Source organism: Ruditapes philippinarum, unplaced genomic scaffold (genome assembly GCF_026571515.1).
Source record: "Ruditapes philippinarum isolate M1 unplaced genomic scaffold, ASM2657151v2 ctg734_1_1_1_1, whole genome shotgun sequence".
Lineage (NCBI taxonomy): Eukaryota > Metazoa > Mollusca > Bivalvia > Venerida > Veneridae > Ruditapes > Ruditapes philippinarum.
The window spans coordinates 165,035-189,209 of NW_026855182.1; the positions used below are offsets into that span (position 1 = coordinate 165,035).

General features: G+C 33.4%; 2 protein-coding genes across 3 annotated transcripts; one reads left to right on the plus strand and one right to left on the minus strand.

Moving 5' to 3' along the window:
- Nucleotides 1-13: 13 nt before the first annotated feature.
- On the minus strand, nucleotides 14-15,396 carry LOC132742335 (epidermal retinol dehydrogenase 2-like). 2 transcript variants are annotated; one of them, XM_060730707.1, is made up of 7 exons: nucleotides 14,958-15,396; nucleotides 11,483-11,648; nucleotides 9,133-9,222; nucleotides 7,701-7,855; nucleotides 4,491-4,508; nucleotides 2,118-2,243; nucleotides 14-1,863 (listed from the first exon to the last, which is right to left on the minus strand). In XM_060730707.1, the coding sequence occupies exons 1-7, from the start codon at nucleotides 15,257-15,259 to the stop codon at nucleotides 1,677-1,679; spliced, it is 1,044 nt and encodes a 347-aa protein (XP_060586690.1). In that variant the 5' UTR covers nucleotides 15,260-15,396; the 3' UTR covers nucleotides 14-1,676. The 2 variants fall into 2 exon arrangements, with proteins under 2 accessions (XP_060586690.1, XP_060586691.1); XM_060730708.1 differs by lacking the exon at nucleotides 4,491-4,508 and having other exon boundaries at nucleotides 14,958-15,394.
- Nucleotides 15,397-17,219: 1,823 nt separating this feature from the next.
- Nucleotides 17,220-22,197, plus strand: LOC132742336 (large ribosomal subunit protein uL30-like). The gene is made up of 6 exons (XM_060730709.1): nucleotides 17,220-17,350; nucleotides 18,022-18,124; nucleotides 18,703-18,869; nucleotides 19,689-19,826; nucleotides 20,811-20,920; nucleotides 21,933-22,197. The coding sequence occupies exons 1-6, from the start codon at nucleotides 17,340-17,342 to the stop codon at nucleotides 22,139-22,141; spliced, it is 738 nt and encodes a 245-aa protein (XP_060586692.1). The 5' UTR covers nucleotides 17,220-17,339; the 3' UTR covers nucleotides 22,142-22,197.
- Nucleotides 22,198-24,175: the final 1,978 nt, after the last annotated feature.

Below are 24,175 nucleotides of genomic sequence, written 5' to 3' on the forward strand. Positions count from 1 at the left end.
ACAATTACATTTTAAGTATGACTGCTTTAATTTCAGCAAATGATAATTACATAACAATACGGCACAATAAAAAGAATATATTTTTAAATGCATTGCATTAAAAAAAATCCAGATACAATAAAAAGGCCTTTAAAAAGTATTTGTGAGTAGTATAGGCGTAAAGACGCCTATACTACTTTTGTGAATAAATAAAAAGTATAATTATTTTGATGAGATCTTTCAAAAGATTACCATTTGAAAAAAATGCTGAATAATGTCATAAAAAATATAAAAACGAAAAACAAACTTTCTCATGCGAAAAACAAAATGAAAAACTATGTCAGTCCATAAATACTCTTATGTTTAGTATGGATAATTCATAAACGAATGGTTATGTCGGACGAAAAGATACGCATTATATGTGTTTGATATATGTGGTTTTGCAGAGTCCCCTGCGCTTTAAAGCACTCCTGGTGCTTTTTTTCTGACACGAACAAGCACCTGAATAGAACCACCGACCTTCCGTGAGGTGGCAGGATAGCTTACTCACATGAAAGAAACGAAAGTCACTGGCAATATAATTTTATCCTATATTGAATTTGGGATGACTTATTATCATTAAAATCAAAAGTGAGCAGACAAAAGTGGTAAAGGTGTCAGTCTCTCAACCCTGGGACCGTTAGTTCGAGCCCTATTTCCGTCACAACCACGTTTCCTGATATAATGTCAGAACTGGTTTACAAGGAATCAGGTGATCACGAAAAAGGGTTAAATGAACTTTTAGCTTCCCTCATACAAATGCATCCGAAATAAAACATGTTAAAACTAAACTCATGAATTATTGGTTCTTTTAAAGAATAATATAATTATATATACACACACCGATATGATTATTTGCAGTAAAACTGTTTAAAAATTCAAATTCATGAACATCTATAAATACAAAATAAATATCAAACAACATGTATAATATTATGTAACCCTAATAACAATTGATCCCGTTGTCTACATTATTTCATTTCCCTATAGAGTGATTTCTGACAAGAAACAACCGAGACGCATCAATCACAATTGATGTGAATTTAGCAAAATAAAAATTTATGTATTTTGATGTAAATATTGATTAACTTCTTTGGAGTCTCTCGAAATGTTCAGTACATGTATATCTAAAAGAGCACTTGTTATTTCCACAATAAACAAGTGGGTACTTTATCTAGTCAAACAAGCCTTCCCGATTCCTGTTATATTCTTTATATATAACATAAACTAACTGGGGAAAAAAAGACAAAATTGCCTCAATACTTATTTTTTTCTTTCAACGTTCAAAGCGGTTACAAAAAAGATATATTAACAAGCACTAGTCTTAAATAAAATTGTATTTCCATATGAATAAGGAATAAAACCAATTTATGCATTATATTGGTATTGAATGCGAGGCAACCAAAGTGTGTAATATGAGTTTTTCTCGATATGTATTAATTGCCATTATTACTTGTAGGAAAACAACGATCTTAAAAATCTTATAATGTTATATTGCCGACCAAAGAGTGCACTCATTCGTGTCAATCAGTTGATAGAATACAAAACGGTTAAATAACATGAGCTACAATAACAAAATCAACAATATATTTAGAAGCAAAACAATATGTTAAGGCACCATCTGTAAACAAACATTTCAATTCTGTAAAAATAAATACTCAAATATCTTTCTTTCTCGTAACATCAACACGATCCGAGTCCCTTGGGAGATTGTCATTACCATTTTCAACTAAAGTATTGTTTATGTCCGTATTCCTTGATTCTGGTTTGCCAACATACGTGTCCATAAACTGGGCTGCTCCGAGATATTTTACGAGAGCGTTCATTGCTGTCACCGGTAAAACGCTAGAAAAATACGGGAGGCTATTAATATAAAGAGTCACGAACATTTCTAAATAACATTTAAAAAAAACAACAACAAAACAACAGAGGCATATCTTTTAAAGTACAGTCTACATTTAGAAACGCTAGCTTCATCAACTGTTTTAACTTTTCATTGGAGAATTATTTAAAACGAACTTTTAAAGCTATAAAAAGAACAATTGAAAACCTGTGGTTGATGGGTTTTTTTTAATCTAAGATCTTGGAAATTGACTTACGTTTTCAGCGCAGTAAAGAAATAAACGATTCTTGGTATGCAAACGAAGATTTGATTGGTCAATACAGCTTGCATGATTCTGTCCACGCATTGGTTAACTTCAAGTGGAGATAGCAGTCTAGGAAATCTGAAGCAAAATATTCGTAAAAATCTTAAATGTAAATGATTAAAACCTGCGTTTACCAGAGCATAGCATAATTACAGTATATCAGAAATTGTAATACGTGTAATATATATCTTAAGTTCAAATTTCTTGAGAACAGAAAAGAATCAATATTACATTAAATATAAACATGACAATAAAATCAAATATTAACTGCCTTTCCCCGGCTATAAAGTCATGTGCAGAGTATGATTTAAAAAGTGTGATACTGGCTCTGTACCCAGTTTAATAAAATATGACAATATGATATGAATTATGAATATGATATATTCACATGCTTTACAATCAAATATCAAAAGTATTATGGGTGTGTGATTGAAATGTTTCATGACAGCGACTGTGACTAATAAGAATTACAGTCATTATATGAGGGCTGCTAAAAACCGTGGAATTAGGTCGTAAAAATCCATACTTATGAATATTATTTTATATCAAATTCGATCAAAATTAGCACGCATGCAATCACGTGTCATGTAATTCTTTCTACTTACGAATCATGTAGTATGTATACTTAAATTATTTGAAATCATAGAAACCTCATGTTGCTGGACTCCATTATTTTGCTTACTCTTCAGAATAATTCATTTTATCACAAATCATTTACATGTGCATGACATTTTGTTAATAATTATAACATTATCAAATAGCGTGCAATAACATCAAATTGCATACAATACCAAAGATGTGTGCACAGTTCGATAAAACACCATAAATGAGTTATCAACCTAATGTTTGAGCAATGATTTATTTGTTTACAAAGTGGCTAGAGTTCTAGAAAGTGAGAAACTTCAATTGAAGACAATCGATGAACAGCTATCGAGTGTCACATTGCAGGAAGAAACGTGGTTAAAAGCGATCGTACGTACGTGTATGGCCGCGGTATCGCTAAGATTATCAAAAGACTGATAATAATTTATTCTTAGATTTATGAAATGATGTAAAAGTTCCGCAGGGTATGTTTACATGCATAATTATGTTGGTAAATATACTATATATTTAATATTCAAGTACGGATTTCAATATTAATTACAAAACGTGAAATACCATATTACATATATGGCAAGATATTATAAACTATATGTATTGGTTGGCTATCTATATTTTACATAATAATAATATGCGAACTTTTTTTAACAGCCCTCGCAAAAGTTTGAAATGATTTGAAATTAAAAGCTGAATTTAATTGAGTTACATTTTCTTTTGCAACGCTTATTTCGCGAAGGATACTTTAACAGTAATCTTGTCATGGGTGATCATTTTACATTGTCTTCTAAAAACTTATTAAAAAGAAAGTAGAATTTAGGTAACTTAACACTAAGTGCATCGTATGGTTATACAAAATAATTAATTGAAAAAGATGTTTAAAAACAGATAAACATATTTTAATTCACTTTATGTACGAACTATAAAAGATATTTTAAATATATATTACAAGAAAACTCATTTGTCTGTAACTAAAACACACCATATTGTTAGTTTTTCTTTTATTTCAAATATTAAGATAAACTTAAACATACTGTTTTGGTTCAGTTGGAAGACATCAAGGCACCAGGTTAGTGGATTAGTGAACCCATGTTAATATGTTCTGACAAAGTGATCTAGGTATTTCAATACTAGTGACATAGTGACCTAGATGTATTAATGCTACTAACATAGTGACCTAGATTTAAAAATGTTACCTTAAACAAGATCTACCAGTAGGACAGCGTGCTCGACTATTCTCAGTTTTTGAGTAAATCAAGAGCTTGCATAATATAGAATTTTCTAAGTTCAAAAAGGGCCATAATTCTGTCAAAATCAATTTTAGAGTTATGGGTCTTGGACAGAGACCTTCTATTGTGCTCAGAGTCTCTCAAATAAGTGTGCGGCGTTTCAACCCATTCCCGTCAGTACTTTTGGAGATACAACTTGCACGAAAAACTTGACAAAAGTGTGACACCGACAGCATCACCGATGCCGACGTGAGTACAATAGCTCTCCTTACTTTTCAAATAGTCGGGTTAAAACACATTTTGATTGACTATAATTATATAGTATGCATAGTAATATACTGTGCATTTACGAGTCAATCAATGTGTGACGCTGACACTGACGCCAAGGTGAGTACTCTATGAAAATGCATTCATTAATTAATAATTCTTAGTCTAGTATATATCTACAATGTAATAAACTATTCTAGTGTTAAACCTCGTGTTTATTAAATATACCTACATGAATGAATCTGAAAATCTGTAAAGAATAATAACAAAACTATCAACATAAATAAGTCAACAAAGATAAACAATAATTTATTTGTATTCCTGTCCGTCAGTGCGAGTGTTTGTTTCGGAATGTCCATTAATCAAACCGTCCGTCCGTCCGTCCGAAAATGGATTCATTTTGTAAAAATCTGATCCTTCTTTTTTTCTTTTCTGTTTTATTTGTAAAAAAAAGAAGAAATTCAGTGTGCAACGGTATAAGGATCTTGAATATACATTTCTACGAAAAAAATCCGATAGCTTTATAGCTACCCTTTGTAAATACGTAAGAAAAATGAGAAAATGGATTCAAGTAATAAAATAATTTTTTAAACAAAATTATTGTTCAGCGGTATTTTAACATTCATTTATATTACAAACATATTTAACTAACCTATTTAAAATTACAGAGCCCGCGTAAGGGTACAATGGCAAGAGGGATTGAGAATAGACCATTCACCCTCTGTCAAATCAAACAAAATGAGCCGCGCCATGACAAAACCAACATAATGGGTTTGCGACCAGCATGGACCCAGACCAGCCTCAGCATCCGCGCAGTCCGATCAGGATCCATGCTGTTCGTTTACAAACCCTATAACAAGTAGAGAAACTGATAGCGAACAGCATGGATACTGATCAGACTGCGCGGATGCGCAGGCTGGTCTGGATCTATGCTGGTCGCAAACCCATTATTATGTTGGTTTTGTCGTGACACGGCTCAAATATACATGTACCACTATATTCTCAAAACTCTTTCAATCTCTAAAATTTTTGTACTAAAATAAAACCAAAATTACGAAAAAAACACATATTGAATAACTAACTTCGTGTTTTTAATTTTTTGTAATATTTTGTCAAAATTGCAAGTAACCAATTAACAATGTCTGAACTACTTTTCGCGTTATGGCGCGTATTAATCATTTTAATGTTCACGAACGCTAAGGGTGAATCGGTCATCCTGGCGAATGGCACATGACATTTTGTCAGAAAAAATACAGATTTTGACATATTTCTGTTTTATCATACCGCGATGTGAGTTTTGGGTTTCATTCTTGAAGTAAACGTTCTTTTCATGAAATTCAAATTAAAGTTTAACTAAAGTTCACTTGAGTTGTTTTGATAGCAAACATTTGCATTAAAATAGGATTTAAGAATATTGATACATTTGTTCAAGCTTTAAAGATAAATTAATAAAACTAAGACAGTGAACAAAAACAGAAATAACAATAGAGAGCTCCATAAGCCTACGCCTACAAATTACAAAAGTCCGTCGATTTAAAATAAGCAATTTTTATAAAATCGGCAGTAAAGGTGTTTTTTAATTGTTCCGTGACTTACCTGGTCGATCTTTATCTAATCTATACCATTTCGTGGTCATTGTAATGAAACAGATCGTATGGAATTTATTTGCCGTAAAATTTGAACTGCTTTCAATCTGGTGCAGGATCAACGATCCCATGTTTCGTTACATTTGCTGCCAATATCACAATTATAAAAAGTAATCGCGACCTTTACACAGAAACGGCACGGGGGCATACTCTTTCAAAATGATTATTAGACATATTAAAACATCTTTGGATATAATAGCATTGCAATATAACCAAACATAATATCTTCAAACAGTAGCAAAAACCCCAATGGCAGATGATCGGACGGACGTTAGACGGACGTAAATCGGCCGATAATCGAACCGGCTCAGGCGTTAAAAAACATATCAAGACATTAAGTCAAATTTTGACTATTTGCTAAGAAATTCATTTCGATTTTACTGCTTATTCAAAAAAATTCAAAATATATATTATATTGAAGACAATTACTACTTGTATCAACTGTATTAAGAACATCCGACCCAAAGACAGCCGGTCCGTATACAGCACAATACGGTATTGACCGCCCGGTGCTGTACCATGAATCGTCCGGGTACGTGCAGATAATACGTTTGAGACTACTTGTCTCTATTCAAGCATCCGGCAGGGGCCCGGCCGATGTCCGCCCGGACGCCTTTTAAATCGGACGGTGTTTTAGTAGAACAAAAAATCGCCCGATCAAAAAATCATCGCCCGGTCGTCGCCCGGCGACCGAGCGATGTCCGCTCGGTTATATTTATACTCAGTGACCCCAAAAATTATCGTCCGGCCGCCGTTAGCTTTTAAGTATTACTTAAAACTCGAAGGCGCCCGCCCGATGAGAAATTTTCAGCTGCTGCCGTCCGATAGTCACTGCCGCCGGACGGACGCCGGCTGATTTTGCGATTTTTTGGAGAAACAGACGCCGCCCGGCGGCATTTTCTTATTTGTGACCTAGGCTTTAAGGCGGGGCAATTTTCGCCCGATGACAAATTTACAAGAAAGTTTCATGGATTTAAAGAGAGATAGCCAATTTATTATTGTATATGGCAGTTATAGTGTGTGTAAATGTAAAAGTACACTCACAGTGTACTTTTACATTTGTCGGAAATCCAACTATTAATGCTATATACAACAATAAATTGGCTATATCTCTTTAAAGCACATTTTCTGTGCAGTCTATTTTTGTAAGGAAAAAGATACCGTAATAGATAAGTAATAGTTGGTAATTTGCCTTACTAATTTCTAACTGACTTTGCAATAAGCTGTATGCAGAGAAAATCAAACTTGATCTATGTTTTCATGTTACATATTTGCAAGCCAAATATAAACACAATTAATGAAATCTTTCAAAAGTTAATTCTGCGAATAAACAGAAAACAGAAAATCGGCTAAAACGGGGGCATAACTCTTTCAATAATGAGCTGATTGCAACGACAATCGAACTTAAACAGTGTTTTGGTAATTATAATATACTTACATGCCAATAATAAACCAAACCATAAATATTCTTCAAAAGTTATGCAAAAAAACCTTTTTCTAGGGGCAGATGAGCGGACGGACGGTAAGACGGACGTAAATCGCCGTACATAATACTTCAGGCGTATAAAAAACATATCAAAGACATATAAAAGGTCAAATTTTGACTTTTATGTTTGCATATAAGTTTCAAGTATTTTCATTTCGGTTTATTTTAAGCAAAAACTCCGGTCTCCGGTCATTCTGAGTTAAACTAAAATAACAAAATATATACTAGTGTAAAATTACAAAGACACATAACTCTTGCATCACACTAGTATTAAGTTACCTCCGACTTCAATGGAAAGCATTGCCCTTACCTGTATTTACAGCCATCGAATAGCTTGGTGTTGACAAACGAGGGGCACACAAGGGTCGTATGTACACCACTGTATCCGGAAAATATGATCTCATAATGTAATACCTCTGTGAAGCCCACAATACCATATTTCGAGGAACTGTAGTCGGAAAGATTCTGGTAAACAAAAAAAAAGTTACAGTTCGTGAATAGGATCATAGAAGTTGGGTTTTTTTCATATCGTAAAACACTAACTCTGTTCGTGACTAGGTGCCTCTCCGTGCATTATTTTGGTGGTGGTGGTGTTGGTAGTTTTCACTCCGGAACACGGCAGTAAGCCACATTGTGCATTATTTTAAGCACAATTAAAGGGACATTTAGGAAGCTTGCTGCATAGCTTCCCCACGTGTAAAAAAATCAAGTCTCTGACGGGATACGAACCCACAGCGTAACCACTCTTCAACCGGTAATGTGTTTCAAAAATGTCACCGTTACATAACTGCCGCAAGTATTATAAGAGCTTTTGTAAAGATTAACATCAATAAATCTGTAATTCAATAAGTAGTAAAGACGGCAATGATAAAATCTCTGATATATGACAAATGAGCCGCGTCATGACAAAACCAACATAATGGGTTTGCGACCAGCATGGATCCAGACCAGCTTACGCTTACAAACCGTATAACAAGTAGAGAAAATGATAGCGAACAGCATGGATCCTGATCAGACTGCGTGGATGCGCAGGCTGGTCTGGATCCATGCTGGTCGCAAACCCATTACGTTGGTTTTGTCGTGACGCGGCTCAAATATTATATCCTCACGCACACCTGGGGACTATGCAGTCAACGAACTTCTTTTTAACATAACAAATACTAGTATAGCACGCCTCCAGATGAGTCAAAATATATTAAATATTTCAAGAGAAGCGAATTTGAGAAAGATGTGAAGAAAGGTAAAAAAAAAAGATTCAAAACTGAAGTACAGATTCACATGTCAAGTGCGATTAATGACCAATTTTGCAGTATATATCACCATATTTCTACTGCGTTCCTAACGCAGTAACAGATATTTTTGCATATTTTTACCTCTATTCGGTAATTTACGTGGATCGTACGTAACGTTTGTTATGTACAACAATTACTTCTTTGTTCCCTTCGCAATATTTTACTTTTAAATACATTTAATACATTTGTTATAAATTTTCATGAAAATGAGCATTAATCTAGGTATGCTGCTTTAACATAAGCTACTTGATTTCTAACTGGTATCTTTCAAATGGTCTTGTTTCCAAGGTATCTTGATAAATACTTAATAATACATTTTGTATAAATATATTTTTAATACGCTGAACGCTCAAATAATCATAAACAAAGTGTGACATAGCGTAACTTGTTAATTAAGATTATGCACGTGAATAAAAAATGCAATAACAAATTATCTGGAGCCACTCTTACCTTCAGTCCCACAAGACCCGTTGAGCTTGCTATGTTCACGATATGACCATGATTACGTCGTAACATGGCTGGCAGAAAACATTTTACTGTCTGAAAACAAAACAAGAGCACTACATGAGGTATCGTCGCTCGTCTAAGTTAAAAATTCTAAGTTTAAAATGGCAAAACTCAAAAGAAATAGTGCTTTAGGAATTATGCTCCTTGTCTAACAACTACACCTTGTCATGATAAGCAAGTGTTTCAAGTTTCATGTTTATTAACTTTTGAAATATTTGAATGATTGGCCACATTGGAGTTTTAGAACGACGACAAAGCTGCAGTGATCACACTAGTTCGACTTGTTGAATACAAGCTGCAATACTGAATAATGAATTATACGGATCTAATTACGTGTATCTGCAATACTGAATTATACGGATCTAATTACGTGTATCTGTAATACTGAATTATACGGATCTAATTACGTGTATCTGCAATACTGAATTATACAGATCTAATTACGTGTATCCGCAATACTGAATTATGCGGATCTAATTACGTGTATCTGTAATACTGAATTATACGGATCTAATTTCGTGTATCTGCAATACTGAATTTTACGGATCTAATATACTGAATTATACAGATCTAATTACGTGTATCTGCAATACTGAATTATATAGATCTAATTACGTGTATCTGTAATACTGAATTATACGGATCTAATTACGTGTATCTGCAATACTGAATTATACGGATCTAATTACGTGTATCTGCAATACTGAATTATACGGATCTAATTACGTGTATCTACAATACTGAATTATACGGATCTAATTACGTGTATCTGCAATACTGAATTATACAAATGAAATAATGTGTATCTGTAATACTGAATTATACGGATCTAATTACGTGTATCTGCAATACTGACTTATACGGATCTAATTACGTGTATCTGCAATACTGACTTATACGGATCTAATTACGTGTATCTGCAATACTGAATTATACAGATCTAGTTACGTGTATCTGTAATACAGAATTATACAGATCTAATTACGTGTATGTGCAATACTGTATTATACAGATCTAATTACGTGTACTGAATTATACGAATCTAATTACGTGTATCTGTAATACTGAATTATACAGATCTAATTACGTGTATCTGTAATACTGAATTATACGGATCTAATCACGTGTATCTGTAATACTAAATTTTACAGATCTAATTACGTGTAGCTGCAATACTGAATTATACAAATGAAATTATGTGTATCTGCAATACTGAATTATACAGATCTAATTACGTGTATCTGCAATACTGAATTATACAGATCTAATTACGTGTATCTGTAAAACTGAATTATACAGATCTAGTTACGTGTATCTGCAATACTGAATTATACAGATCTAATTACGTGTATCTGCAATACTGAATTATACAGATCTAATTACGTGTATCTGTAAAACTGAATTATACAGATCTAGTTACGTGTATCTGCAATACTGAATTATTCGGATCTAACGTACTTTAAGTGGGTTTTTTCTTGTACCATTATAAATAACAAGACAATTTAATTCAAATATGAAACTAGGCTGATTGATTTAACCAAGGCCATGTCAGATAGCCAATACATCTTAACATTTTAAAGCGCCAAAAAATAATATATTGCTATTTGAAACATTGCCAACAGTAGCGGGTTATCCTATTGCATACAAATGTAACAGGATATATCTGTATGGTATAAAATGATTGTTTAACATTTATAACATTTTCTGCACTAAGTTGTTGAATAAAATTGTGAGAAAAAGCTCTTGGCAAGCAGAGCATAACCTTATTAAAATAAGTAAGTAGAAAATGCGACACCCATAGGAAAGCGGTTGAAGGACAAGTTACCGAAAGTTATCGACCTTAGAGTTACACCTTGAACTTTATGCAACGAGAACACTAGTAAAAGTATTTATTAAAACTAAAAATTGCAGGTTCCTTTGTGAAAAAAACTGTTTACAAATACAACCATCGTGGATTCGAGTGGCTCATTTGCATTTAATATGTATGCTTGACGTACCGTGAAATACCCTGTGTCACAGTGACAGGGTTCGGGCGCTTACTATGGACACATGTGCAGTAGTTCGACTCCACACACTAGTTTGACTATAGTGGCGTCACGAATTTACTCTAGTCGAAGCATCACCATAAGCGCGGTCTCTCTGGTTCCCAGGTTTTGGTGATCACCGAAACTTGGCATGCGCAGTGCATCGACTAGTGCCAAACCGAACCCTGCCTTCATGTGTTTCTCTACTACCACATGCATTTTTGAAATAAAAATGGAAAATACAGGCAAAATGACCGAAAAAGAAATACCCAAAACTGTGCGAGTAAGTTAACATCAAATGTTTTCTCAATCTCATGGTCGGGACAGTCTAACAATTTACGACCTATCACGACGGCAGCGTTATTAACGAGTATGGTCACCTCTCCGACCTCGTCCGTGACTTTCTGACCTGTTTTATAGACATCGTCATGGTTACTGCAAATAAAACCATAAACCATAAAAATATCCGCGTATTGTTAAAATATCATATTAGCATATTGTAAAGAAAGAAATGTAAAAAGTCAAGTTGACTTAAATATTTTAACACACAAAATTGTTGTATATGTATCAAGGTTCAATGACTTACCGGTAAAATAATATTTATGTCTTACATTCACATAAATATCTCATCAAAATATTTTGAAAAGCAATGCACTTTTACTGAAAAGCCTTAGTCATTTTAACTCGATTTTTAAAGCAGCAGGCCTCCAAATCCATGCTTATTTTCATGAAAATTTAAAAAATGGGTTTGAAAGTAAAATATTGTAAGTGAGCAAAAAAGAAAGATACACATTGCAAACGGCACTTACAATCCACGTATCACGGGTCGAAATATGCAAAAATAACACTTACTGCGTTAGTCACGCAGTATAGAAACATGCTGATAAATACTGTCAGTTCTGCCTTAATCGCTTATAGCATGTAAATTATATTTTTACATACTTCTTCTTAAAATATTAATACATTTACCACAAGTTTGATTTTCTTGAAATATGTTGGCTCATCAGGGGCATGCTTTAAAGAACATAAAAAAAACAAGTTAGAAACAATTTCAACATAGCACATTTACAGAATGGCAACTTTTGTTCTGAATGCATTTGGAATACCTCGCATATAATCATCTGTCTCAGAAATGACCGAATTAATGTTTCAGATCAATACTATTGACCACAAAACGAGAGTTGTTAAGTATAGTTAACAAATTAACACGCAATAATTGCATGTTGTATGTATATACATGTATATGTTTCTCACCCGGGAATAACATTGCATCCGTTAAGTGTACAGCTTTGCTCATCCAATCTCGTCACAGATTGAACCTACTCTGTCAGATTATTGAATGCACGGTTTGTTGTATAAACTACTTTCTCATTTACTTGTTTAATGTATTTTGAACTTTTCTACGATTTGTAAGAATTAGTGCAAGTTTTTACAATATTTGAATCATAATTAGATGCCGGCCAGAAGAACTGTCAATAAGCGGTGTTTTCATTGACAATCTGTCAACCAAATTGTAGTGTTAAAAGCCTATGTCAATAGCAGAACTTGAACGTGCGACTCTTATGTCTATTTTCCTGAGATGTTCGCATTGACTCGTATATTAGTGTAGCAGTTCCTCCACGTGACTCTCCCAGAAGAAATTCACGTGTCATCATGAAGTTTCATTACTACAAGTATATACACTGAACAATGATAGAAAATCAATGTTCCACTAATGAGTAACTCGGTAACTCCGTATTACAATGACTTAAAAGCATGAAATTAATGTAAGGCTTATAAAATAACTTGTGTTATAGAAATCAGTCAAAGCGAACCTTGTCAGCATAAATTTACTCGAGTACGAAAAAAAAAACGCGAACTTTTCGTTCAATAAATCACACTTGGACTAGTCGCACAATTGAGAGAGGGACAAATGGTCGATTTCTCACCAGCACGTCCTCGTATATGTGAAAGAAATATGATATTTTGCAAAATTCCTTTTATTTCTTTACATACATTTAGTTAACTGATAAACTAAAAGCATATAATTTGCCAGCAAAACCAGTAAATGTGTTAAATATATGTGAAAACTGAAACGCACGGTAAACTTTGGTCAATCAGTGTTAAGATAAAAGAAAACAATTGATCAAAACATCATCAACAACATAAACAGGAAAGGGATGAGATGCGTTTTTCTCAGTAACAATGGATTGCATTATCTCACATTCAATCACAGAACAGTATATTGTCGGAAAGGGCCGAACATTTACGATTGATGTTCCGAGTCTGAGATTGAAAACCATGGAGGCAGAGAATCACTTGTTTTCTTCTAATGCAATTATCATGATTAAAGTATTTCCGAACTCCGTGCAGTGATGTTTTTTCAGGCCTGTTTCGCATGGATTTTCAAAAGAATAATCTCTCGAAATTTGATTATATATGGTATATTAAAGAAACTATCTTCACCACTAGAAAAGTCAATAGTATGAACAAAGCAAACCATTAAACATGCTAAAATTATTAAATATGAATCTTGTTTCATTAATTTTAAGAAATGGTTAAGCTCATAATATCACATCGTCTTCCTTATTGAAACAGGGATTATCATTTAATATGCATGCAGTCATCCGAGAACTGTTGCAAAATTTAAGAAAGTTACTCAAAGCACATTAATTTCGTTTTGTGGTAAATAAGCTGAAGTAATGTTAAGACAAGTCTTTTTTCTCTCTATCAAATTACCCCACAAGAAGGATATATTCATTATGTTAAAGGTACATGGTGTACTTTATGAGATAAAAAATACAGACACTTTGTGTTAAAGGTACATGGTGTACTTTATGAGACAAAAAGAATACAGACACTATGGGGTCTTGCTCTATTGCACCACTCTTGGCAACTATCACAAACTTAATACAATACAACAGGTATATACGTATATATGGCATCACAGAACTTGTGCATGTTTAATTTCCTCAAATATTAAACAAGCTCGAAGTAAAGTTCTTTATTTAGCCATGGTATCGGTGGTGGTAAATGTGATTTTTCTAATCCTTGAGAAATTTTCTCAAAACAAGTTTATGATTATATATTTAACAAATGCCAGCACGTCGTGTGAACATTCTAAAAACGTTGCCGAGTATTAACTTGGATGGAAGAGGACAGGGTCAAACCATAAGGTTAATCAGTGTCTTTGCGAAAAAAAAATACAACAACAGTTTAGGCTGTACACACATTTCCAAAATAATGCAAGAGATGTATCTAGTCGAAATATATTGACCTGCCAAAGCTACATTCTGATATATGTGTACAAAATCATGCTGTAGAGGGAAGGTACGTATTGCCCATACACAAAATAGCCCGTAGTTCGTTGGACTAGAGATATGTATCTTATCTACAAGGGTAGCTTCCATCAACGAATCTTTTATGTGAGATTAATTTTGGACATACCAACATAGTTTCCCAAAACACAAGTACATAGAGCAGTGGAAGCTGCCTATTAAAATTGTTTAAAATTTACGAAATGTAATCGAGCATTTATATTAATAATTGCTTATATAAATAGTTCTATACAGCTACATGTAGTATACTTGTTTAATACTTTATATTTCTTTAAAAGAAATATAAAAACGTAACTTTAAATTCAGTAGACAATACTTTAAATAAAGTAGACAACAGACTGGTTAAAAATAAGCAGATAAGTAATGCCTGTCTTACAAGATGACAATGTTGTACTAAAATAAAAATTACATATATACAGTAACGTACCCAACATCTACAGTGTACGTAAAACACTTTCCACCACTTGTTCTTATTTTCTCGGCTGTTTGTTCATTTGCACGTTCATTAATATCCCATAATACTAGCGTGGCCCCTAATCTACTAAATTCAGTGCATATACGGCTCCCTATAGCACCGCCGCTTCCAGTAACTAATACAATCTCTCCCTGAACACTTTTCCTATTTGCTGGTACGAAAAATCTGAATATTGATAATATCAATGCTTTGATCACTGTATATGTCACGTGCACTCCTTCTACAAGAATACTTAAAGGTGTATCTTCAGTCATCGTATTCCAATATTGTGTCGCTGTATAAATATCGAGCAGTCTCTGTGTACGAGTGTCATCGTTCAGCTGAAAAAGTTTGTTTTTAATCAGCTGTTTCACCTTTAACCGCGTGACCTTTAACCCGATTGTCAGTGATAAAACCCGTCAATGAATGGTTTTGTAAAAATTAAAGAAGCGTGTCTCTCTCCGGGAATTTTGCTGAATGAAAATTTATTGCAATATATTAATTGAAAGTGTTTGCTTGTTTATAATATGCGGAATTTAGTTTTACTCATATGTTTAATAAATATACAGAACAGTTTTAGCTCTCCACGTAGTTGTTACTTATTTACTATTAAAATCTTGCGTCATTATAACCTTATCTTAATTGCTATTTGAGCCTTATTGTACTTTTATTTTTGTCACCATATTATGTCATGTTTGTATAAGGAATGAGAGAAATGAACGCTTTTAACTTGACCTTTTAACTCGCTTCTTTCGCATATTTTATTATTAAAATAGAAATGGAAATAATGTGGTATTTATTTATTCCTTAAAAAAAACACTGTGTATTGTCTAGATATTTTTTTGCAAAAGTCAATTAAATATTATAACATTTGATAACATACTGCTTTAAAATGTGAGCACACATTTTTTTTTTTTTTTTTATAGTCACTTCCAGATAACAGATACAGCTAGTTGTGTGTTATATAATAGGACGTGGTTGTGACGTAATCTATGAAGTTTGTCCTTAATCCATATCAATGTCAATAAATATTTACTGTATATTAAAGAAACGAGATAATCGCCATCTCATAATCCTACATATTTAACCTTAATGTACTTGTACGCGAAGAAAAAAAAATCTGAAATGTATGGAAATTATTCGGTGTAACAGCTTATCATTCTAAAAATAATTTTCTTTAGATTTCGGCCTAAGATTGGTCCTGGACGGTCTTAGACATTGGCTAAAATCTTTAATAAATAGACAGAGGAAACATTAAAATACCACCAGGGTTCACGAAACTGACTTCATTCATATAATTTATAACAATTCAATTTCATGTTGCGCAGTCTTTTACTTCAGTATGTGAACTTGCTATATAACAGATCTAGATCTACAGCAGAAATGTATTTTGTTCTTACAATTTTACATTTTTCTCTAGTTTTCGCACATTTAAGGTAATTCCAAATATGAAAAATCTGTACATATCAGGGCATCCCAAATATCATGGAGCTAAATATATGTATATATAAATGTCTGTGCAAATATAAAGACCCTGCACAGATCATGTTTGCTATGTAAGATACATGTGACTTATCAAACATACAGTATATTTTGATAAGGAAAACACGGTGACATTTATTTTTATCTCATTTGTTATTAATTTCAATAGAAAATGTAGGCCTGAATTTAAAAACTTATTTATATCTTTAGTAATAAAGATTCCTGACAGGTTATATGGTCCTAATTTAAACAGTGTACGTCACCACAGAATGAAAATTTCTGGGGAAAAAAAGCAGATAGCTAAGATATTATATTTCGTGTCTCATCGGAGTTTGACAGAGTTGATGTTTAAAGTTGAAGAGTGATAACATAAAATAATATACAGTATAATTCATAAAGGACAGTGGAATTCAGATTTAAGCCTCAAACTGGTTTACTATATTTACATACAGTATAGTACGAAAGTTTTGACTTTTTAAAATGTTGTGTGGCCGATTTGACCCATTTTGAGGCCGATTTGACTACTTTGGGACCGATTCGACTTGGGCCGATCTGACTGGGGGGCGATTTGACTAGTCTGCCGATATTTTATTTGAATTGGCCTTGGACCGGTCCCTTGATATCCGGTTACTTAACGTGCTTTTACAGGATATAGCAATTTCCTTACCTTATTCTCAAACATTCGTCACATATATAAGTTTACCCATTTTTCATTACTTTCAATATTAAGAGAACACAAATTGTTCAATTGATAAATAAAACCATATAGTTATCGAATTAAATCATACACTAGAGCTGTCATACACAATTTATTTCATTTTACGGAAGTTAGTGGTTGACTTCCGGTAATTTACCTCTTTCCCGATTGTAAATATGGCGAACACGTAAGTTTTATGCTTGGTCTCCATTATCTGTTGACATCCGTCTAATTATCTATCTAATCGACCAAATTAAATGATAATTTAATAATTAATTGCTTGCTTTAGCAAAGTATAGCGGCATTTATTCTAAATCAGTTTCCTTCTAGAATTTTTTTGCAAGCAAACCTGTCGTTTAAAGGTTCATAATAACTATATAACTTGTTTGGATTTGTTTAACTGTAGCTTGAATTTGATATGCATAGTTTTTGATGAATTGTTCAGACCGTTATTTGTTTTAATCTTCTTCTTAATCTGTTTCCTACAAACATTTAGGTTTACACTTAAAATTTTCTGTATTATCCACAAAATATGAAAGTGCTTTTTAATTTGTCAACATGATGAACATCTTTCCTCAAAAATTTGAATTGAAGGACACTTTCACACACTGACGGTATTGTACAGCCGGTAGTTATGACTTCAACTCCTTGTTACCACTTGGATTTCATGATGTTTACGTACTTCACATTCTGTATACATCATTACATGTCTTAATCTTGTTGAATTGATATTGAAAAAAGTGGATACTGTGATTACCTCAAGTTAAGTTTACAATACTTTGAAAGTTAGGTTCTGTCAGAAGAGAAAATGACTATACTATAAACATTGTAGTTTTAAAAAGCAATTTACATTTTCAGCAAGAAGCAGGCGCCGAAGGTACCAGAAACTCTTCTTAAAAGAAGGAAGAAGAATGAACAAGCCCGGGCCAAGCAAATCAAGGCCAATCTAGCATCAAAGAAGGTAATCTAATTAGGAGAACTTCAAATGATCAGTCTATTCATTTCTGAAATGATTTGGGTGCCAGCTTTGCTCAATAAAGACGGCATTAGATTTGTAATTCAAGGGTCACTGGTTTGCTCCTTTGACAAGGTTAATTTCTCGGTTACATTGTGATCTTGGTCATTGAAAGTCATTTGTATCTCGCAACTAATTCAGAAATCATGTTGGATAAATAGTCATTTGAGGAGAAATTGTTAAATACTGGCTAGTTATCCAGAAAATCTGGGAAGTGGACTGGACTGCCAAGAAAAGAGTTAGAACAAAAATGTGTTAAAATCTGTCCACAAAAAAAACCCCCCAAAAACTTGTTTAAGTTTGTGACAAGTGGTCAAGAAAAACTTTATTTAATTAGTTTAAAGATTGCATATTTTTAAATACTCATTCAAACGGGCTACATTAACTTCTGTTTGTTTCAGTCAGATATGTTTTTTTTTCTTAATTCATGTTCATTTATCATTGACGAACATCAAATGTAAATGATCAAATAATTGACTTATAAAGTGAAATAATTGAGCTTGACATGTATATTTTATTATCAGAAACTTCAAGACAAGAAAAGAGTCATCTTCAAGCGTGCAGAGAAGTATGTGAAGGAATACCGCGCCAAGGCCAAGTCGGAGATTAATCTTGCTAGACAGGCAAAGAAATCTGGCAACTTCTATGTTCCAGCAGAGTCTAAACTAGCTTTTGTCATGAGAATCAGAGGGTAGGTTAAATTTATCCAGACAGTCTTTGAACTTGCATGTCACTTTGGCCAGCATTTATTTTAGAAGAATAACCTGTTTTTAATTAATTCTTTGTTATTGTAATTGAAGAAAAAATGAAACTTTACCCAAGTGATGCATTGTGATCTTTTCCATGAGGTCTTAAATAGAACTTTCCCTTCAATTTTTGTCATGCATGCATCCTAAGAAAAGTCAGTCTACAGAATATCTATTCACAATTTGTGTTTACAATTAATTTCCCTCCCCAGTTGAAATAGTTTCCATTGAGACAAGCCAAGTATTTTCACCTCACTCCTTGCTATCAAATGTATCATAAGGGTGTATTGGTATCTGAAAAATTTGAATGGAAGAAGGTTCACAAGCTGAATATGTTAATATAAATATATAGGAAAGACACTTAACAAATTCAATATTCTATATCATTACCCAAAATCTATATCATTATCCAAAACATTTTCTTTCACTGACCTCAAATTGTAACATGTATGAAAAAATTAGCATTTGATTATACTGTGTTGCATAATCATTAATGCATAATATATGTAGAGCTGTTACTGATTCAGTGTGTAGTATCCATTATCCAGGACCATATCGGATGATAAATATTGATCATGCACAAATAATATTGATATATACTTATGTTCATTTCATGTCTGTTTAAATTAAAATTCTGCTAAAACACAATTATTCTATACAATTATGATGTTTCTTGTTTATAAATGCCAAAAGGGTGATTTTGTTTAAATCATTGCTATAAAATGTGTCTATTATGGTTAAATGAGTAAAATAATCTCTTGCAGTATAAATGGTGTACATCCACGTCCCAGGAAGATTTTACAGTTGTTGCGACTTCGTCAGATCAACAATGGTGTGTTCATTAAGCTGAATAAAGCTACAGTACAGATGCTGAGAATTGCAGAGCCTTTCATCACATGGGGGTAAGTGATTGGTGTCTTAAAAAATTTACAGAAGCTGACTGAGATGGGATTAATTGAATTACATTGAGGCAGAAGGCTGGACCAGTTTGGATAGTGTATTATTTTAAAAATTATAAAAGAACTCCACATCAAGTTTTGTATCATGTATATTTATCTTTGTATTTTGTATGAAATTTTGAGGTTTTCATGGAATCCTTAAGTTTCTAATCTGTGATCCTATCTTAGACATTTATATAACCACTCATCTGCTAAATTTGTGTAATGGATTAATGGATTTGCCCTGCTTTGAATTTGAAACACTTTGATAGTAATTCAAAATCATAGAATTTCAAAATGGTGTAGGAATCCTACATGATCAGTATAGAGCCTTCTTACCATAAGTACTTGTCAACTGTAGGGCTTTCATGGGTCTAGTATACTGACTGCAAACGCTAGTCACAGTAGGTTATATGTTGATATATTACAATAATTTATGTTTTGGAAGGTCATTTTATATGGTCGAGGGGTTAGAGTCGATGACTTCTAATCCAGTTACCTCTCTGGCGTGTGTTAGATCCCCAGGAGATGCTTTGGTAGTTTAGCGCGGAGGAAGGTAGTCTTGTACTGGTGTAACTCCAGGAACAATGGCTAGGAAACTACCTGCCTATATGACTGAAATACTGTTTGGAAAAGGCGTAAAATGAAACAAACAAACAAGACCTTTAACTTTATGTGCAGTTAGACTGCTCTCTACATGTTTAACTCTACATGTTTAACTGCATTACAGTATTTAAAAGTCAAAATTTTATAACTGGATATGGACACTTCACTGTTCCAACTTCAGAGGTGTGCATTTTTATTACACATTAAAGAGAACAAGGAATACTTGAGGGAATAAAAAAGATTATTTTTTTACTCCTCTTTGTTTAAAAGTAAGATTTTTTTCAGACCTTTCTGTATTAAAATGTCTTATATTTTTTCAACGATATTTTATTTCTTGGACAGATACCCCAATTTGAAGAGTGTCCGAGAATTGATCTACAAGAGAGGGTATGGAAAAGTCAATGGCAGAAGAATACCACTTACAGATAACTCCATCATTGAGAAAGTACTAGGTAAAACACTTTGTTTTTGAATATCACAAAATGCTCAGAAGTGAACTTTTTGATACTAAGCAGTGTGTCTGTCATTTGTAGTAATCCATAGTTTCTGTAAACAACATCTCTGTCTCGAAGGAATATATTAGGTGGTCAGTCTGATGGACATGACTGAGCTACTTTAAAAATCTCCTCGGAAACCTTAATGCCCAGAGCTAAGATGCCGTTAGTCAAAAAATGACCTTGTCCTAGGAGCCACTTAAGTTTACATAAAAATTTATAGTAGAAAATTATCTCTTAGTTTCTCCATAAGCACAATTGTCAGTGCTTAGATATTTTGCATGTACCATCACATTGTAGTCTTCTACAAAAGTTATGTGTAAATTTTCAGTTGGTCCTGTCACAAAGGACAATATATTTTCTACTACTAGAAGTTGACCGCCTCCGTGGTCGAGGGGTTAGAGTCGATGACTTCTAATCCAGTTACCTCTCTGGCGTGGGTTCAATCCCCGGGAGATGCTTTGGTAGTTTAGCGCAGAGGAATGTAGTCTAGTACTGGTGTAACTCTCCAGGAATGATGGTTAGGAAACTACCTGCCTATATGACTGAAATACTGTTAAGAAAAGGCGTAAAATGAAACAAACAAACTACCTGAAGTCATTCCTTGTCATCAAAACTTATATAATACTTCCATGATCTATTATATAAGGGAGCCCTGCAAGTAAAGAGGTTTGCTGTGACAGGGCATCTGTGGCCGAGTGGTTACGGTCATGACTTTAAACCACTTTCCTTTCACTGCTGTAGGTTCGAGTGGCACAAGCAGCTTTGGATTCTTTCATGTAAGAAAGCTATCCAGCTAGCTTACCAGTGGTTCTACTCGAATGCCCATTTGTGCCTGAAATAATGCTCAGTCTTGCTCCACCAGTAAAGCTGTTAAGTTGCCATATGACCTATATTGTACAACCTACCAACCATAAAATAAATCAAGATCTGCAAACCTACTAACAGTAATCATATTACAATTTTGCAGGAAGCAAAGGTATCATCTGTATGGAAGACTTGATCCATGAGATCGTAACTGTAGGACCTAACTTCAAAGAGGCCGCCAACTTCCTCTGGCCATTCAAGCTAAACACACCAAACGGAGGCTGGAGACGTAAATACAACCATTTCAATGATGGTGGGGATTGTGGACTCCGTGACGCCCAGATAAACCCGTTATTGAGAAATATGGTTTAAATTATTTGTACACATGGACCTTCAGTGCTGGAAAAAAATAAAGAGAAAAATCCCTAGTTCTGTGTTTGTTGTCAACAGATTTTTCTTTTAGAGTGTTTCAATGGGATTACGAGTAATAATCTGTTTTGCTTGCAGAAATATCTGTGCAAAACATGATTTCTAGAAATGTTTTATTAGTAAGTTGAGAGGTGTCAATGACATAGTGAGTAAGGTCGTTGACAAGACCTTTTGCCCCTCAACGCTGTCAGTTTGATTCCCACCAATGAGAAAGCTATCCAGTTAGCTTACGGAATGTTGGTTCTACCCGAGTGAGCTAAATGCCTGAAATTATGTACATGCAACCCGAGGCCATCCTTCTCCAATAAAGCTGGTGCAATATAGAACCCTAACAAAATTTTTTAAAAAAGTGAGTTTGTCAAGATGTATGGCTAATAAAAAATTTCCATGTATCATTTAACTCATTAAAGTCAAAAATATTTTCAAATGGCAAAATTAATAAATAGTTGTCTTGATATTTATGACATAAGTGTTGAGATATGATTTATGGTTAAGAATGATGTGCATACATGGCTTCAACTTCAAGCTTTACACTTCATGCAAATTGTTACACACTGCTGTAAGGCCATATGTTAATCCTACTGTCAACTGTATAAAATGAGGTGGATTTTTCTGTATTTTAGTTAACTAGTATCTTGACACTTGTTCGTCATATGATATTGTTTGGCTCCATATTCTATGAACAGAAATTAGCCACTCTAGTAGGAGGTTACTTCCCTTTATAAAAATGTTTATTAAACTTTAGTTTTGCACCAATTTAAACAATTTTACCCAACCAAACTACATGTATTGCTGTCGTACTAGGGCCATTCCCCCCTAAGACTTGCTAGAAACGCACACAAACATGCATGAAAAAAAGTCAAGAATAAAAACAAAACGATAGCCTTTAAAATTTATTTTATAGAAGCATAGAGTTTTAAACGAGTGAATACTTCTATTAGAAAAAAGTACTACTTCAGTACATGAGCAATGTTAAAATACAAGTACATACAAGCAAATTCATTGACTTGATATCTTGTATCGGACAAAGCAAACCACTCTTGTATTATTTACCTCGGAGCATTATTACATGTATGTTGCAAAATTCACAAATATGAGCAGTGTCAAATGAAAGGGCATCGCATTACAATAATAACGTTTAAGATATTAATTTTCATTAATGCATTTGGTAATTCAATTTAAAGTATGTAAATAATAGGATGGTATGAAAAATTGCAAAGGATATATACCTTTCTGAGTTATGGTCCTTATGTACTGCACTTTGTAATAAGATCTATACATATGTAAAGTTTCAACTTGATAACTCTTATTTCGCAAAAAAATTCAAATGAAAAATATCAAAGATCTATAACTCAAAAATTTTGAAAAAAAGAAAGTTTATAAAGGTTTAAAGTTTCTTACGGAAATAGCTTCCAAGTTTTATGCTCCAGTAAAATAGCAACAGATTGGTGAAAGGGCCAAAGTTATGACCGACGACACCACATCTTTAGCCCTCTGTCTTTGCCAGGGGATAACAATAATAATTTGTTCCCATATATATGAGTATTAAAGGAATAAAACAAATGATCAATAAAGCAAAATGAACTTTCTATGACATGAAAAAAGCATACAAGTTCGTAAAGATCTGTACATGCGTAAAATAAAAAAGGGTGGCGTTTAAATGTAAAATTACTTTGTACAAGGCTATTTATACTTATTTCATTTTTTGAATGAAAATCCACAAATTTAAGAACCCACGAAAATGCCCATTTTGATACAACCACAAAATTCCATGTCCATGAATATAAGTGAATTCACAGTATAATAAATTTAACCCTTATCCAACAGGAACTAAAAGTTGTAAGTTTTTACCACTTGTATAATGCCAGGCCAGCCAGCAACATTCATGCTGTCTTAGAAGAAGCTCTACACTGATGGCTAACTAACTTCAAATTTTCATCCTCCAGCCACTTAAGAAATTCAGGAGGTTTCAAGTTA